The sequence below is a fragment of the Grus americana genome, chromosome 7 (genome assembly GCF_028858705.1).
Source record: "Grus americana isolate bGruAme1 chromosome 7, bGruAme1.mat, whole genome shotgun sequence".
Lineage (NCBI taxonomy): Eukaryota > Metazoa > Chordata > Aves > Gruiformes > Gruidae > Grus > Grus americana.
Genome location: NC_072858.1, coordinates 27,961,722 through 27,977,762, shown reverse-complemented (window position 1 = coordinate 27,977,762; position 16,041 = coordinate 27,961,722). Strand labels below are relative to the sequence as shown.

The window sequence follows — 16,041 nt, the reverse complement described above, 5'->3', positions numbered from 1 at the left end:
CTGACGGCGTGGTACCCGCATAGAGCTCACCCCGCTGTGCTGAGCCATGGGCTGTCCCTCCCCAGGCCCAGCCATGCCTGGCAAGGACCCTAAACCACACACGTGGACCTGAGCTGCAGCAGTTGAAGGGCACTGTTGACTTTGTTCTGATGTTGTCTATCCTAAGGTACTCAATCCAGTTAAAAGACTCATGATTATTTTAATGAGTCTTGCATCAAAGAGCTAGGCAAAGTATAGCTTTCAGTGTCACCACACAGTTATCATGCTGACAGTCAAAACGGGTAAAAACCAGGGGTGTTGCCACAGCTGAATGATTTTTTAACTCCAGTGCCATCAGAAATAAGTTGGTTTCATTGAGAACAAGTGACAGAGGGAACCTTCCCAGCACTCTGGAAGAGGAAAATCACCTCAACACAGCACGAATCATCTGCTGCTGAGAGCAGCCCTCATGTAAAGAGCGTAACACTATTGTGGTTATCACTAAACAGGAAATTGCAATCAATTAGACATGTTCAGGACTCGAATATTTGATATGGCCCAAACATGAGAATGATAGCTGTCTTTTCAAAGGTGTTAGTTACGTATTTTAAAAAACAGCTTAGATAGGGCAAAGCCTGAGGTCGCATTTTGCCTCAAGTCAGCAGACATACCTTAAATAATATTTGCCTAGTCTTTATCAGGATTTTAAAACTATCAGCTGACACAGTTTAATTACAAAAAAATCACAAAACAAAACCCTAAAACTTTAGTATACACAACACTTAGAGGAAAGAAATGCAGAATACGTAACACTTACATGTACTTATCAGAAAAAAAAAATCACAAAAGTATAGTAGTTGTGTTGCTATATATTATCCTTACTACAATAGCACTCACTTTCACTCTCTAATCAATACAGAAGCCCTATTTTCACATCTGTGCAACGTGCTGTGCACACAATAAGATGAGCCTTATCCTATACCTTTTACCAAGCATGTGAAGAATATATATTTGAAGAGAAGTTAAGCTGCCCATTATTGTTTCCAGAGATCATGTCTCTCAGTCTCTCCTGTTACCACAAGAATTGACCACAAACTTATCTAAAATGAAATGCAGATTTTTCACATGAAAATATTACAGGTTTAATTATTAGCAGCTAATGGTGACACATTATCAGTTTTCAACTAGAGAGTACTAATCATTTGCTTTTAGCTTCAACATTCTGTCAAGGTTTTCTTCTACCTCCTCCCAGTAAGAAGTGCATGTGCTAAAACTATTATCAGTAGTTTCACTTAGAGGACAAGATGGGCAAACAAGTCCTGGGACAGTACTTTTGAGCAATTAGTTTTGTCTTTACAATGCTTAGAGCATCAGAGGCCTTACTTAGTACTGCTCTGAACAAATCTTGAGGGTTTTTTTTTTTCTTCAAGAAATGGCACTTCTGTAGAAACATTTTAGGATTCTGAACTTTTCCCTTATTTTCTCCTGATGGTAGATTTTAACATTTCTTGACAGAAAAGAAGACAGAAAAAAAAGAGAGGCTGCTCTTGCAGAATCAGGAGCAATACAGGTTGCTTTACTGGGTATATTCTCTTATATTAGGATTTACCATCTGTTCAGTCCCTAATTATATTTATTTCACAACTTCACAAACAGAAAGATGAAAAGGCTTTGAAACAATCTTATCTTTCACCTAAAGAGTTTTGAATTCTTTTGCAAAGATTGTTCCTGTATGCCACAGCCACACGCAGTAATAAAGTGATCCCTGACTTCAAACTGATGTATAAAACACGGACAACGTGCATGTTTTCATACAAGCGTGTGTATGCTGTGCCTGACCTTTCACTATTTCTCTTATCCAGACGTTTTTAAAGTGACTATCGCTGTCGGTCAAAACCGCCTATGATGGCAAAACTGAAAAGGCAGCAACCTTTGCAGAAACTCTTGACACTCCTTCCACTGGTACGTCACAGCCAGATCACTCCTCGTTCTTAACAAATGCTGTAAGAGCCAATCCTAACCGCCCCGTAAAAATTCAGACACAGAAATGCTGTTCCTCTCCAAGAGCTCCTACCGATGTTGAAAGTTCAGCTCTTAGTAAAGTTTAAATTGGAATAAAAAAAGGGACAAAACAAACATTAAAAACAAGCATCCTTGTAAAGCAAACGTAACCAACACAAGGTATTTATGGTGATAGCCTGAATATAAAACAGTAATGATAATAAATAAAGTGCCTACTGTAATATTGAATTACTACTTAATTTGATCTATTGTTTAATTTTCTCAAAACCTCTGGCTCTAAGTAATTTGTGACAAAAATAATTTTATCTTCACATTTTTCATCAATCTTGACTGCCCTATACAGACATTACTACCCTTTGGTCACTAACTGCAAGACAGCTGGCAATTAATACAAAAGACCAAAATTTGGAGCAAGAAAGAAGACAATAAGAACCCGATGAATGTTCACAACAACATACCAAACTGCAGCTAACAGCTGTCTATTTTCAGGTGGTTTTGTTGACATAGTAAGCTTCACTACAAGCTGTGCAAGAAATGAGAAGCCCCCTAGGGCTTGCATGGGTCAGATCCACACTCCCGCTGGGACTGATGGAAACTGTACCCATTTCAACCAAGGTTCAACTTGATCCACATGTAAAGGTCCTCCAATTAATGCAATGACGTGTTAAGTAGGAGCTTGATCAAAGCAAAGTGTATAATGACAATATTTTGTACTTACATAACAGCATTTGCCAATGACCTTAAATTTATAAAGACTTGAGAAGTATTTGTTATTACAGACTTATGTTATGTCAGATTGGAAAACTACAACACAAAGAAGTTACGTTACTCCCTGCAAGCTAGAAAGTACGAAATTTCACTCCTATGCAGAAGGGCCAGCCCAAAGACTACCAGCTCTCCTTAAGTCCCTCATAAATCCTTTAAGTAGGACTTAAATTAGAAGTTATACAGGATTAAGGAGGTGGATAGGTCTTCATACTGGTCCTTTAGTACAGGAGTGAAGTTTACCCACATGAATCAGTAAAAAAAGTCTAAAAATAAAAGTTAAAAAAAAATAAATGAATCTCATATTCGAGTTTGAGCTAACTATTATTACATTGCACTGACTTAAAAAAAAAAAAAGGTTGAAGGGTTGGGGTTTTTTTTTTTTTTGAGAATCCAGTGCTCATGCTGTTCATAAAGCACAGGAGTTTGCAGTCCAACTGCCCAACATTAGGAAGCAGGTATTTAGCTGAATTTTTCTTCTATATGCAACACTCGATCATTCTGTTAATGAAAAACTAAATTTAGAAAGAAATGAGCACAATACCATCCCTACTCTGAAAGCATTTGTTGCACGTGCGCACCTCCTTATATTCTGCGCTCTGTAAGTGCATTTGACCAACAGTATCACTATCAATGCTCTCCTTGATCTGTTTACTTCAGTTTTCTCCCACAACTCAATTAACTTTGTAAAAATAAAAGGTTGTCCCTAAAAATAGGCCAGACCTGAATTCTGTCCAGTGTATGTGCCCACAGTTTCTTAAATATGAATCCTTAGATTTAGAGTCTTGTGATACGTTCTTGAGACAGAATTTATTTTAAATAGCCGAGCCCTCTTTCAACTTCGAAAAGAAGCAGCTGTGCTTCTGTAGTACGAGGTACATCGGGATTCTAGTCCCTATCTAGAGTTCTGGGTAATTTTGTTGCTAGTAAAGGCAACAGCAGAAAAAAGCTCTGTGTGAAGTACTCAAGATAGTCTGATGACAGGGGAAGGTTTTGTTTTTGTTTTTTTCTAGTGATATTCAGCAGATGACACATACCCTATAATCCCTCTGTTAAGCTACGTAAGGGTCTTGAATGTGGTCTTGGCTGTTCTAATTTAATATCTAATTTTTTTACAAAACTTGAAGTAGCTGGCTACATTAATTTCTTGTAGGAAATGCAAAGCATACTTTTTTTTTGTTTGAATTCACACAAAAACCTTGTGAATTTGAGGTAAGATACTGTGAACTTTAATACTAAGCTTTTGACCCAAACGTAATCTAATGCAAATACCCATGTTGCTTCATCAACAGCTTAATCACTGGGATTGTCCTTAATGGTTTTTCATCTTTTGTTTAATTCAAAGAAACAAAAACCTCAGTTCTTCTTCACACCGTATTTCACTACTGTGTTACAGACTTCTTATAAAACATCCCTGAAAATAAACAGTTCCAGTTGGAAAAAGAAGTTGGAGAGCCACAAGATGTCTCATTCCAGTGTACCACCTGAGAGATTTTGAGCAGTCATGGTTATGGGTAAATTACAGACGAGACAACAGCACACACTGAAGCAGTGATGCAGCTATTCCAAATCCCTAAGACACTGCTGCAGCTATTATAGATAAGAAGTTACGCCACAGAAATTATATTTCTAGAGGGGCATCTCATCGGTAAAACAGCAATAATTTAGAACTGACTCCCAGTGTCTTCCCCAGTAAAGCATTTCAAGGGCAATACTCAAGAGGAACTTATAAGGACTGTTTGATACTCGGCAGAATGTTCTACTATTAGGTAGAATATTGGGTAACCGAGTATTGCCAGAAACGCTGGTAGTTAGGTTTAGCAGAAGAAAATATTTACTTTATGATACGTGACAGCATTTCACTGGAAAATTGCCATGAAAGAAGAGAGTTGTGCCTATCTTATCTAGTAACGGAGCACACAGCCCCTGTCAGATAGAACAGTGCTTCCATCCTTACTTTATAGACTGTAGGGGAACAGAGGCCAAAACGTCGGATGACAATTGGGCATCTAAAAACTACAAAACTACACCTAAGAAAGGGTATATACTGCGCCACACTTTCTCTGCAAACTGGCCACTAATTTCACCTTGGCTTCTGCAAAGCTTCTCTCGGGTGTAAAAATAAGTTATTTTAGAACAGAAGGTTTCCTGGTTTTTTTTTTTGTTTGTTTGTTTGTTTAAGTGTGTTTATAATTGATCATTTCATAAGCAACTGAAAAAAAGAGGCAATCCAGGTACTCTGAAAAGTCAGTGATATTATATTAGTTATACTACAAAAAAGGACTTTATTCTCAAGGGCTATAATAAAAGGCATAGCATTTGCATGGTTTTCCCATAACTAGAACAAAAATAAGGAAAAAAACCAACCCCAACCCAAAAGTTGCTTCCAGACGAATTCATGCATGTAAATGCACTGGCACAAAGATGTCCCTAAGCTCCATTCTAACACAAAAGTTCAAGTTACTTTTGCTACCATGGAATCTAGGTACAAGGAATTTAGCCTCATCTGCACTCTTATAATCCTTTACTAACCAAAGTGCCCTACACTAAAACCAATTTATACAATTTGTGATTTCTTCTATGTGATGCTGAGGGAAAGAAAGCCTTGAAAAAACTCCCAGAAACATAGAGCATGAAATGAATGTTTAACCCTGTCTACGCTTATTCTTCAGCTTTTGCCATGACCCAGGCTCTGCAGACAAGAAATACAAATACTGCTCCACCATGTAATTTGGTAATCAAAGGCTTCACATCTTCAGCTTCTTCTAGTGTCCTTTAATGCTCACATTTTCTCTAAATTAACATCAATGCTTTGTGATCCTCAACTGATATAAGGTGGTGTATAGCATTCTCCCATTCTATGGCTACGCCCACTATACAATTACTTCTATACAATATATTTCCAACAATCCTTACAAAACAGAACATCACTGAAATATTTTCAACCTCAAGAACAACCAGTTGTATTTAAATAAACAGTAGGAAAATGTCCGGTGAGAGACATGTTGTAGAAGTTTCTCTCTAGGGCACAACTCGAAGCTTGAAAGCAAGTCCACTTGATCTGAGCACAGATTTGAAGATGGAAGTGTCACTTCACTACGCACCATGCAATAGCAAAGACAAAACTTGAGTTTATTTAGTACTTGCTGTAATTACAGATCCCCTGTTGTCGGTAGTGCTGTTCAGTGCATGAAACAGTGTAGCTACCTCCCTCAGTGGTAACAAGCATTCAATTAGCATTTGTCATGCGCTACATCTGTACAGACTGCCACTGCTACGGACTGGGCTGAGACTCACCTATGAGAGAGGGTGGGTTTCATGGAGCTCATAGAGTTCATGGGGGGTTGCATGGGTAGCTTCCCTGGAGGATCGTTCTGCCGGCTTTTCTGGTGGCGAAGCAGCAAGAGCCGTCCCAGCTCCTCACACCACGATGAAAGCAGCGCTGCGCAAACAGAACAAAATGACATTAAGCGCACAACTGAAGAGCCGGCACAGCCGAGTGCAGATGCAAGCTACTGTAACTGGAGTCACAATCTGAACAGACAAACCCCAGGAGTGAAAAGCTTGTCCACGAACCACCACTCACATTATTATCCTATCAAATTGAGTCTGTAATTGCCCTACACTATCATTATAATGTTTTTACACAAGTTACAAACATTCTGCACAGCCCAGGAGGCATGAGAGAACTTGTCTGAGCTGAGCGGCACAGAGATGAAGAATGGATGAAGCACAAGGACATGGGATAGCTGTTGTGAGTGAAAAAAGACACAGAAGAATTCATTTCACACTAATAGAAACGTAACAAAAACATACAGAAGACATCATTCACAGAGGGGAGCAAAGAACAACAAGATCTTTTTTCTGTTCAGCTATTTTGTGCAAAAGATGAATTGGAGAGGCATGAAGAGAAACCCACGTGCAGGAATTCATTTCCAAAACTGCTATCAGCTACCAGTCTTGAATAGATAAACAGGAGGATATGGCCATGCTGATGTATGGATACAGAGTTAGGCACTTAAAACTGTATTTGACCCCACACAACCCCTAAATGTGTATTTCCATTATGTGCTTAATCTTCTGGTCAATGAGGGTAATTCTGTGCTTACAGGAAAATCGCGCTTATGAACTATGAAGATGCAGAGATTTCCTAGAGGGACGAAGAGCTTGCAATTCCCTCTGAAGACAGGAAAGGGGCCATTATCTCTGAAAACATGGCCTCTCCCTTTTGCACCCAACACTCAGAAAAGACCAGTCCCTGTTACAGGAACCACCTACTTTGCAGAAAGCAGAGCCCCAGAAAGCGACTGCGGGCAAAATCTGGCTCCTGTGAGCGCACCCAGCCAAGACACCCCACTGAAGCCTCCAGCAACACGTGACTGAGCCTCAACGCTGTCTGTTTAATTCCAGCATCAGAAGTGGCTCCAGTAAAAAGTCACCAAGGTATGACACAGTGAAGAGTTTCACTGGAACGACGTGCAGACTAATTGCAAAATTCTGCAGTTGAAAAAAAACGTTCTCAAGTGGAAGCGCTTGGGGTTTTTCCCTCTTTAAAGTATACTTTACAAAACCCTCAGAACGAGAAAATGCTTCGTATTTAATTTTTAACTAAGTGCTTTCCTGAGGTGTTATGAACTGAACACAAATCAACAGATTGCACAAGTAGGTGAGAACCAGAAGACTACTCAAAACCCAAGCTGCCACAGCGGTTTAGAGTAGGAGAGCTCTACAAGTAATTTTAGGTTTGCTGGTTTAAAAGAGACAAGTGTAGAATTCTCTAAAATTAAGTTTTTTATTTTCATTTCTTATTTTTCTAATGGTTGTCTTTTCACCCAATAATATAATCATAAGCAGTAGCAAACTATCATTTCAGGGTACACCACCTTCTTTTTCCAGCAGCTACTCATAGGTACATACTTAGAACAAATTCCAAAGAGACTAATTGTAAAGTCATGTTTGGGGGGGGGGGGGGGGGGGGGAAGGAACCTGCTTTACAAAGAACACCCACAAATAAGATTTTTCAGTACAAAAACCAATGGGAATTTCTCAAGTTTAATGGCCACACAAGAAAAATACTTAAAGACCAGGCCATTCCTGTGAATTAATCACACATTTGGACAAAGGAGAGGTAGTAATTTCATGGCATTTATCAAGCAGAAGGTCAAGAGTGGTGTTTAGGGAGGCATTTCAGAGCTCTGCTGTGACAAAAAGGGGACACCACTTCTTTATGTAACTAAATATGGTCACTCGGAAATTGTCAGCCTCACATGTAGCCTACAGAGAAAGCATTCCCCCGAGCTCTGTGAAATGTTCCAGCAACGAGTGTCAGTCTAAGCTGCTTCTCTATTAGCCAAGGAATCTGTCAACAAGCATTTGATCAAATTATACTCACCTTTTATCCCTGGCATATCATTACTAATGTGCCAGTGACAAAGGCTCCCCTCCCCCTTTTCCAGCCGCCTGGAGACACAAATCCCTGCCTCTCAGGGTTTCTTCCCGCGCACCACAGCCACTTGTACTCCGAGAAACACGAACAAAGTGTTCTGCTGAACGCTAAACGCGGCCGTGGCAAAGTAATAGTGGATGCTGAGCACTTCCACAGTGTAATTACTACAGTGTCAAATGTAAATCGTCCATCTTAAACGAGGCTTTGATGGGAGGAGGGAGCTGCTCTTCTGCACACCTATATGCACTTGACAAATAAGATAAAAAGCAACAACCCGATGAGTCTGAGGGCATGAATCTGCAAACAAAAGCCAAATCTGCTTGGAAAAAAAGCTAAGTAACTCCCGGCAATGAGATAGCATTGCTTTGGTGAGGTGAAGATAGGAAAAGATCTTAATGAGTTATTGTTATTACCAATAGCCAATACACACATTTATAAAGGTGAAATGTAAACTGTCGAAGAACAAAGAGGTCCTCAAGATAAGCTGGCTGGTTTCACTCTACAAGTTATCTAGAGAGGACTCATGTTTTTAGAAACTAAGAGACTGCAGGTGTAAAACATAGCAAATTTACTCATCCCTATCACAGCACTCATTACAGAGAGGTTTAACCTTTCCTCCCCCGGGACTTTTCGACTCATGTACCATGTATAATAATTGCTCTCTTCCCTGCGTTGGTGTTTGTGCACAGAATGAAAACAGAGCTGTTTGTAGCCGCCTTAGGAGTACCAGTCCCCCTCTATCCTGCTCAGCAGGAGCAAGAACCCTCCAAAGGAGTCTGCTGCTCTCCTCTGCTGGAAATGCTGGGGCGGCCTCCCTTCTCTCCTGCCCCATCCACCTCCACTGCTCTGCTCTCTGCTTGGGAAGATGAATATATACCCCCCCCACACACATCTGGTACAGCTGGCTTCTGGCGAACATCACTTCCTGGGCTATTCAAGCTAGATGAAACAAACTCAAAATGAATTTACAGATTACACTATTCATCTTTAGTGTACTTAGTTACTGCTTTTTATGCTGACAGTATTAGGCACATCTCAACTCATTTACACTCAAAGCACGAGAAATTCAGTATCACACTATAATGAACAGATAAAGCAGCAAGCACAAAGGACAGCTACAGATGGTGCCAACAGTCAGTCTCTCCCTCTCATAGCACAGCCAAGCAGCTGCTTTTTCTCCCCCCCTCCGCCCCTCCTCCTTGTACAACAGGAGCACAGATTTTGCAGATGGACCATCCACACCGTCTCTCGCAGCCTCTTGCTGCGGCAGTTTAATGATCAGATTTAAATCGTGTTCCTGTGCTGCATTGCTACAATGTCCCTTGCATATAATGATGTGGCTTTCCTGCTTCAGCTGAAGTCAACTGTTGCAACAGAGGGAAAGGAAAATTCCTTAAACATGCACCCCCTCACGCCCCCGTACACAGCCCAGGTGTAAAATGTAACCTGGTTAACACACCAGAATTGACAGTTTCAACCCCGTTCAGTCACAGAGGGCTCTGCCAGCCCATGCCAAAAGATGCATAATAATGGCGATCAAATGCCGTGCTGACAGTTTAAGCGTATTCACACATTTATTTGGCTTAAAGGGACACACTCTGGGATGACTGGTGCAATATTTGACCTACTTTTCTCCATTTGCAAAACCTGTATCATTCTTAATGGAATTGTGTTTTACTTTAAGCATTGATGTATTTTCATAGGAATAAATCAATACTGATTTGCTGACGACGATTGCGTTAAGAAACAAACACAGAAATGAGCAGCCTTGGCTTTCACCTTTCTGAAATAGAGAAAAACAGAAAGATTTAAAAATAAGAGAAATTTCAATTATAAGTAGCCCAAGGGGTTTCCCTAAGGAAGCGAGGGGAAAAAAACGTTTGGAAATATTCAGCTTGCTGTTACCCAGTCCCATTTTTGTTTCTCCTTTCTCTGAAGAGGACCAGACGCTGCAAGAATGTGCGTCTCAGCACAGAATGTGACCGACCTCTCCTTAAAATACTCATAAATACTCCCACACACCCAGAGTTGGCCACACTTTATGTCCTTCTGGATGCCTCCAATAGTTTTAAACACTTTCATTGAAAAAATCATAAGACATTGCAATGTATCAACACTGGGATCCTGAGGACAAGGAGAGGGAAGAGGGCTGGAAGGCAAAGATTGATTCGCCCCCCCCCTTCAGCCCAAGTCACATTTCAAGCATTTCTCTGCAACCACAGAGCTAAGCCTTGCTTGAAAGAGAAAGGAAGCAATTGTTATTTAATCCCCTGCCTCTAGGAGCCAGGTCTTTTAAGAACATGCCAAATATCACAAGATTTGCGACACAATTATTAGGACCGGCCACATCCCCTGGTACTGTTCCTTTCCTGCGAGGGCCCTTTTGTGCCGAAAACCTGCCAGGCAGTACAGAAACAAAGGCCTCCGCTGCCCACTCCATGGCACCTTCTTGTCCCTTGGAGCTACGCGCGCCCATGGCCCAGCACAGCAGCATCACAATTGCTTTGGAAGCGCCAGGCCCTTCAGTTAGGAAAATCAAGGAGCTTGAGCTGGGGGAAGCGATGGATCACGCCCAGGCTGCCTGTGCCGCTTCTTACTTCTTCATGACAAACGATGCCAGTGTTCTTGCAACAATTACGTGATGGATGTTGATGACGCAGCTCAAAGGATAGTTTATAGCCATGGCATCGAACGTTGGTACGGCCCATTACAATCCCTTTTGGGCCAGGGAACAGAAAGGGGAAGGAGGAGAAGCAATCAATGCTACCCCATAGATTCACTAATGCATTGCATTAGCTGCATCCACACCAGCACAGATAGCTGCAATCCTGTAACTGACTGATTTAACCCGCCGTGGTGCAAAGTGCTGTAGTAAGCATCTCCAAGTGAATGAGCCAGTGGGCTCCCTAGAAAGCAAAATACAGAGAAGCATGGTGCTAATCTATTTACCTATTATGATACCCTAGTATTAGTTACAGCTTATCACCTCAGTAAATCGTCGCCTCTTGTTAGGGAACGTGCTTAAAGGTGCAGCAAACTGTTATTTACAGGCAGACACTATATTTACAGCCACAAAGACAGGTGAGGAGGCGATAGGACAACAGCTCAGTAATTTCAATGCCTTCTGCTTCCCGGGAGACTGCTGGAGGAACACAATAGGATTACCGCTTCCTTGCTGCGGTTAGGCTGCAGTAGATAGTTCAATAGGCAGACTGGCAGACCCGTATTTCTTACTCACTGCAATGAAAATATTAGGGAAAAAGGAGGAGTTTGATTTGGAGAACTATCTGTTCAGCACTGTCTCGCTAGTTTGGTTTTGTGTCTCGGAAGGAAATGCATTTGGCTGAAAAGATGTTTACAGTATAAGTAAGAAAATACAGCATTTTTTCACAGATCATATGCATTAAGTTTATATTGCTCTTAGAAACAAATTCTATTTTTTTACATGGAGAATTCCAGATAAGTGGAATACAGAGCTACTGAGGGCTTTCTATCCTCTTCTGTATAGACTGCAATCTAAATACAAGTTTTATAAATTATCCAGTGAGATAATTTGGTGGGGTGGGAAGGGAGGCAGCAAAAAGAAGAAAGGGAGAGGAGTGGAAATAAATATTGTCTTGGTTATTTAAGAACATTATTCTTTTTACACAGAAAAAAGGAGACTATATACTGTTTGGAACAATATATTAAAAATGTTAATTACCTAATGCTCAATGTGCTGTAGCATTAGAAGAATAATTTCAATTGCATTAAAGGATGGAATCTTTGTCCACAATCTTGGGAAGCAGTAAATCAGATGTTTTCCTCATGTTTGAAAAGCCATTTTGCTTTTAAAGAGCTCGGAAAAGGAGAGAGAAGGAGAAACTGGTCATCCCAAACTATTTCAAAGATTGATTTTCCTGCAGCTCTTCTCCTCATGCAGAGCCTGGCAATGGCTAGCTAACCTGTTGGACAGTCAGTTAGGGTAGGAAAGTAAGGCCACAAAGGAAATAGGATGTAACTATACATTAGGAGAGATTCCAACTACGTGCGTATAGGATGTAACTATACATTAGGAGAAATTCCAAGTATGTGCGTTTGCCCCTCCTCTTCAGTTCTTTCAAGGTACCGCTCCGTGTTCTAACCCTGCAACAGATGAGCCCTACTACCCCTGCTGTTACAGAAGCTTCCACTCTGTATCTGCCTCAATGCCAAGAGCACAAACGGAGTACGTATAATGCCAATTACCAAGCAGGAGTAGTCATTTCTCAGCAGTCTGGCTGCTCAATGTGGACTCGCAGCAGTTCCCAGGGAGCCCACCCTTCCTCCCAGGCCCACTTCTCTGGCTGCCAGCAGATGCCCACTCGGCATGAGGGGGCCCACGGCACAGAGCCAGTGCTTGCTCCCACCTCATCCCGAGAGGCTTACACCCCAGCTGGCTGCTTTTTCGGAGCAGCTGAGGACTGTGCTTGCTGTCCTCCATCAGGCAAAATCAGTGATGTTAGCTTAAACAGTTCAAGTAAACAAGTTGGATTAAACTGACTGATTTTATCTGAAGTTAAAAGTACCAACACAAACCTGCTCCACTAGTAGCGAGGAGTGCACATTATATTTTTGGTACCACCTCCAAATGTGCACAGGTTTAAAAAGTGCCTGTCCCAGCGACCGCAGAGCAAACTGCATGGAACTGAATTCCCAGCAGAGTAAAGGGGGCAGCTGGCTCAGACCCTGCTTTGGGAGGCATGAACTGCCCCGCTCATCACAACAGCAACACAAAGTCAACAGCCACAGTTCAATGTTGTGAAACAGGATATGACACGTGTTTCTACCACTAATATCCAAGTAACAACCTTTATCACCAATGCTGCCTCCATTACTATAGCCACAGCTGTGTCCTGCAGAAATACCCAGTTTTGCCCCAGCAGGATCTATAACTCAGTTATATATTATCATTAAGAAACCAAACACTGTGCAGGTTTGTAGCAAAACAGGGTAACGCAGGGAATGCCTTATTAAACTGAATGTAACATCAAATTGATTAACAAAGGTTTTATTCAATAAAACCCTTATTGCAACCCTGAGAGTCATCTAGCATGTGCTTTCAAGGCCGCTGCATGAGAGCGACACCATGTACAAGTCTGGTCTTGAATATGGGTCCAGCTTGCCTTGGCATATCATCTTCAGCTCTTCACAAAAACCTCTGAAGACACATCTATATAGGCTTCCCCAAAAGCTCTTGCCAATTGGAATAGTACATGCTGGAGACATACATTTAAATACTGCTATCCTTATCCCATGACTTCAGCGGAACCGGGATTCCCCAATTTCCTTCTACACTTGCCAAAACTTGGCAGAGCTTCTTACCAGATTCACTACATTAACTTTGAAGTAATACGTTACAAAACATAGCAACAATGGCTCAATTTGGCAAGCACAAAACACTCTGCACAGATCCAGATAAAATACATAAGCATCTCATTTAGGCTTAGCTGTACCCATGTTGCTACATCTGAAAACATGCCCCATTATAAAGAGAAGACAAAGGTGGTGAAAGGCCACCAGCAAGTGAATCCTGGATACGGCTTTCCAAAGGAAATGCACTCCAATAGCGTTAGACTGCTTGTTTTCTTACTCATCCAATTGTTGGTTTCACTGCTTAGATTTCAAACAACAGTGTCTTTCATTACTGCTGTACGCTTTTATTTTGTAATGCCAGTTCTAGTCATCAACAGATTTCACACATAATACAGGCATCTGAAAAATGGAAGTGACTCACTTTAACCCATCTTCGGCCAGATGCAAATCAGTGATCTGTAGGTGACAGGCTCTGTTTCACTTAATCCACCCTGAGCCCTCCTATTATTACTGTAAACAACTCCTGAGCAAACGCTACCACTAACATCCAAAAGTGCTAGGAAAAAAAATACCAGAGGCATTTAACCAGAGTTTAAACACAGGGAATCCATGCATAATCAGTACGACAATGAAAGTCTGGAAGAGGGAAAATCTAGAGGCTATCTTCAAAAAAGGAAAAGGAATAATTGCAAAATTGGAGGTCCAGTTTCCTACTGGGGAAAAATAACCCAAACTACTCAAAAGGACCAAAAGGAAAGTAAAAAATGAGTAACAACCACAACGGATTTGCTGGGAACAAATCATGCCACACTTCTGTACTTTACACAAGCAGACAACAGACCTCGAGCATAGATTAGTTTGATTTTAGTGAGGCTTCAGTGCTGCTTTACGTGACATTCTTACAAATAAACAAGGGAAATAAGGTCTAGCTGAACACAACACAAAATGGCTGGAAACTCAGGCTTACCGAACTATTAAACCAACAGTCAGTAACAGAAACAAGTATTATCGGATGGGTTTTTGCAGGAGTTTGTTCTGGGTCGGAAATTACTGAATGCTTCATTTATGGATATCCATGACTCAGATGGATAAAAGGCTAGAAGATGTTTTGGGTCAATTTACAGATGGCACAAGCTGGAAAAAAGCATCAGTTCACTGCAGAAATTTGGTGTCCAAATCATCTTGAAATCTGGAGAAATGGTCTGAAACTGCATCCAACAGGGACAAGTACAAAGTACGACACTGTGCACCTTTTTAACAACAGGGTGAGAACCATCGCCAAAGGCAAGAATTCTTGAAGTGGAGCTGAAAGCAGTAGCTGCACAAAGGCTGAGCCATGCCGTGCTACCACAGCAAACTCAGACAGCTTCCTCGGCTGCATGAGTGGAAGCCAAGTCTGCACAGTTCTTTCTCTCTACTACCCCACCACTATGTACAGCCACAGAAGGGAGAGAAAAGTCATCAGAATGACTAGGAAAAAGATTATCAATATAACCTGCAAGAAAAGATTGCACGGAGAAGGGTTTTTAGTATTTGTTTTTTGTTGGTGTTTGTTTTTAAGAGGGAAGATTGAGAGCAGTATTCTGATTTACTGAGTAACAAAGCATTATCCATACCCACAGTACAAAGAGATAGAAAAGACACAGGTTAGGTATTAGGAGCATCTTAATGCTTCTAAATACCCTAAGGGGTAAGTTAAGGAATCTCCAGGAACAGAGAGGCAGAGGAAAGGTCAGATAAACATCTGCCAAGAACGGCATTAGGGATTCTTCAGGCAAGGGTGCATGGCATAAATGACTTTTTGAAGTCTTTTATAATCAGATGTTTCTATGATTGTGAACACGGGATTTCAATCAAACAGCCTGCATTGGAAAAATATTTAAATCTGGCTTGTATTTGTAATTATTCCAAAAAGAAAAGAAATGTACAAAATACTCAACATCTCGGAGAGTGGGGAGTTCCTGCAGAGACTGCTGAAGTGGCCATCCAGCTGCATGGCTTGCTGGCTAAATTTTACAGATTAAAGAAACAGAGAGCAGGTGATGTGCTGAAGGTCACACCATTTGTGACAGAAGGAGTCCCAGAACAGAGAGGATCATACACCTTCCTCTCTTTGCAAGGAAAAACCACAACCACCACATCAAGGGTTTACTGCTCTGTGCCCACAGTCTCAGTGCCTGCCATGGAACATTTTCAAACAACAACTGTAAAACATCTGGAGAGGCTTTCAAGGAGCAAAAAAAATATTACAAAAACCACACAACCAAAATTTATAGCAGAAACGTGTTTCCAAAGTTAACGTTGTGCAGCCAGAACTTCTGAGGACCAAAAGCTATTTTAGGAACTTTTGCTTCTTGGTGCTGCAGTCTCACTCTTTGCTTTAATTTCACATTATTTTACGTTTTTATGGGAAAAGAATGTTTTATCAGGTGTCCTCAGAATTTTTTTATTTTTGTATGATTAGTGTAATACAACCTTTGCCAACTTCTCTTTAA

At 41.1% G+C, this 16,041-nt stretch overlaps 1 protein-coding gene across 12 annotated transcripts in view; it reads right to left on the bottom strand.

The window, feature by feature from the left end:
- ZMIZ1 (zinc finger MIZ-type containing 1) overlaps positions 1 to 16,041 on the bottom strand; it is a 361,162-nt gene that overhangs the window by 47,832 nt on the left and 297,289 nt on the right. For all 12 annotated transcript variants that reach the window (XM_054831980.1, XM_054831987.1, XM_054831983.1 and 9 more), the window contains one exon: positions 6,064 to 6,208. In XM_054831980.1, the coding sequence (XP_054687955.1) occupies positions 6,064 to 6,208 (145 nt within the window). The remainder of the gene's footprint in view (positions 1 to 6,063; positions 6,209 to 16,041) is intronic.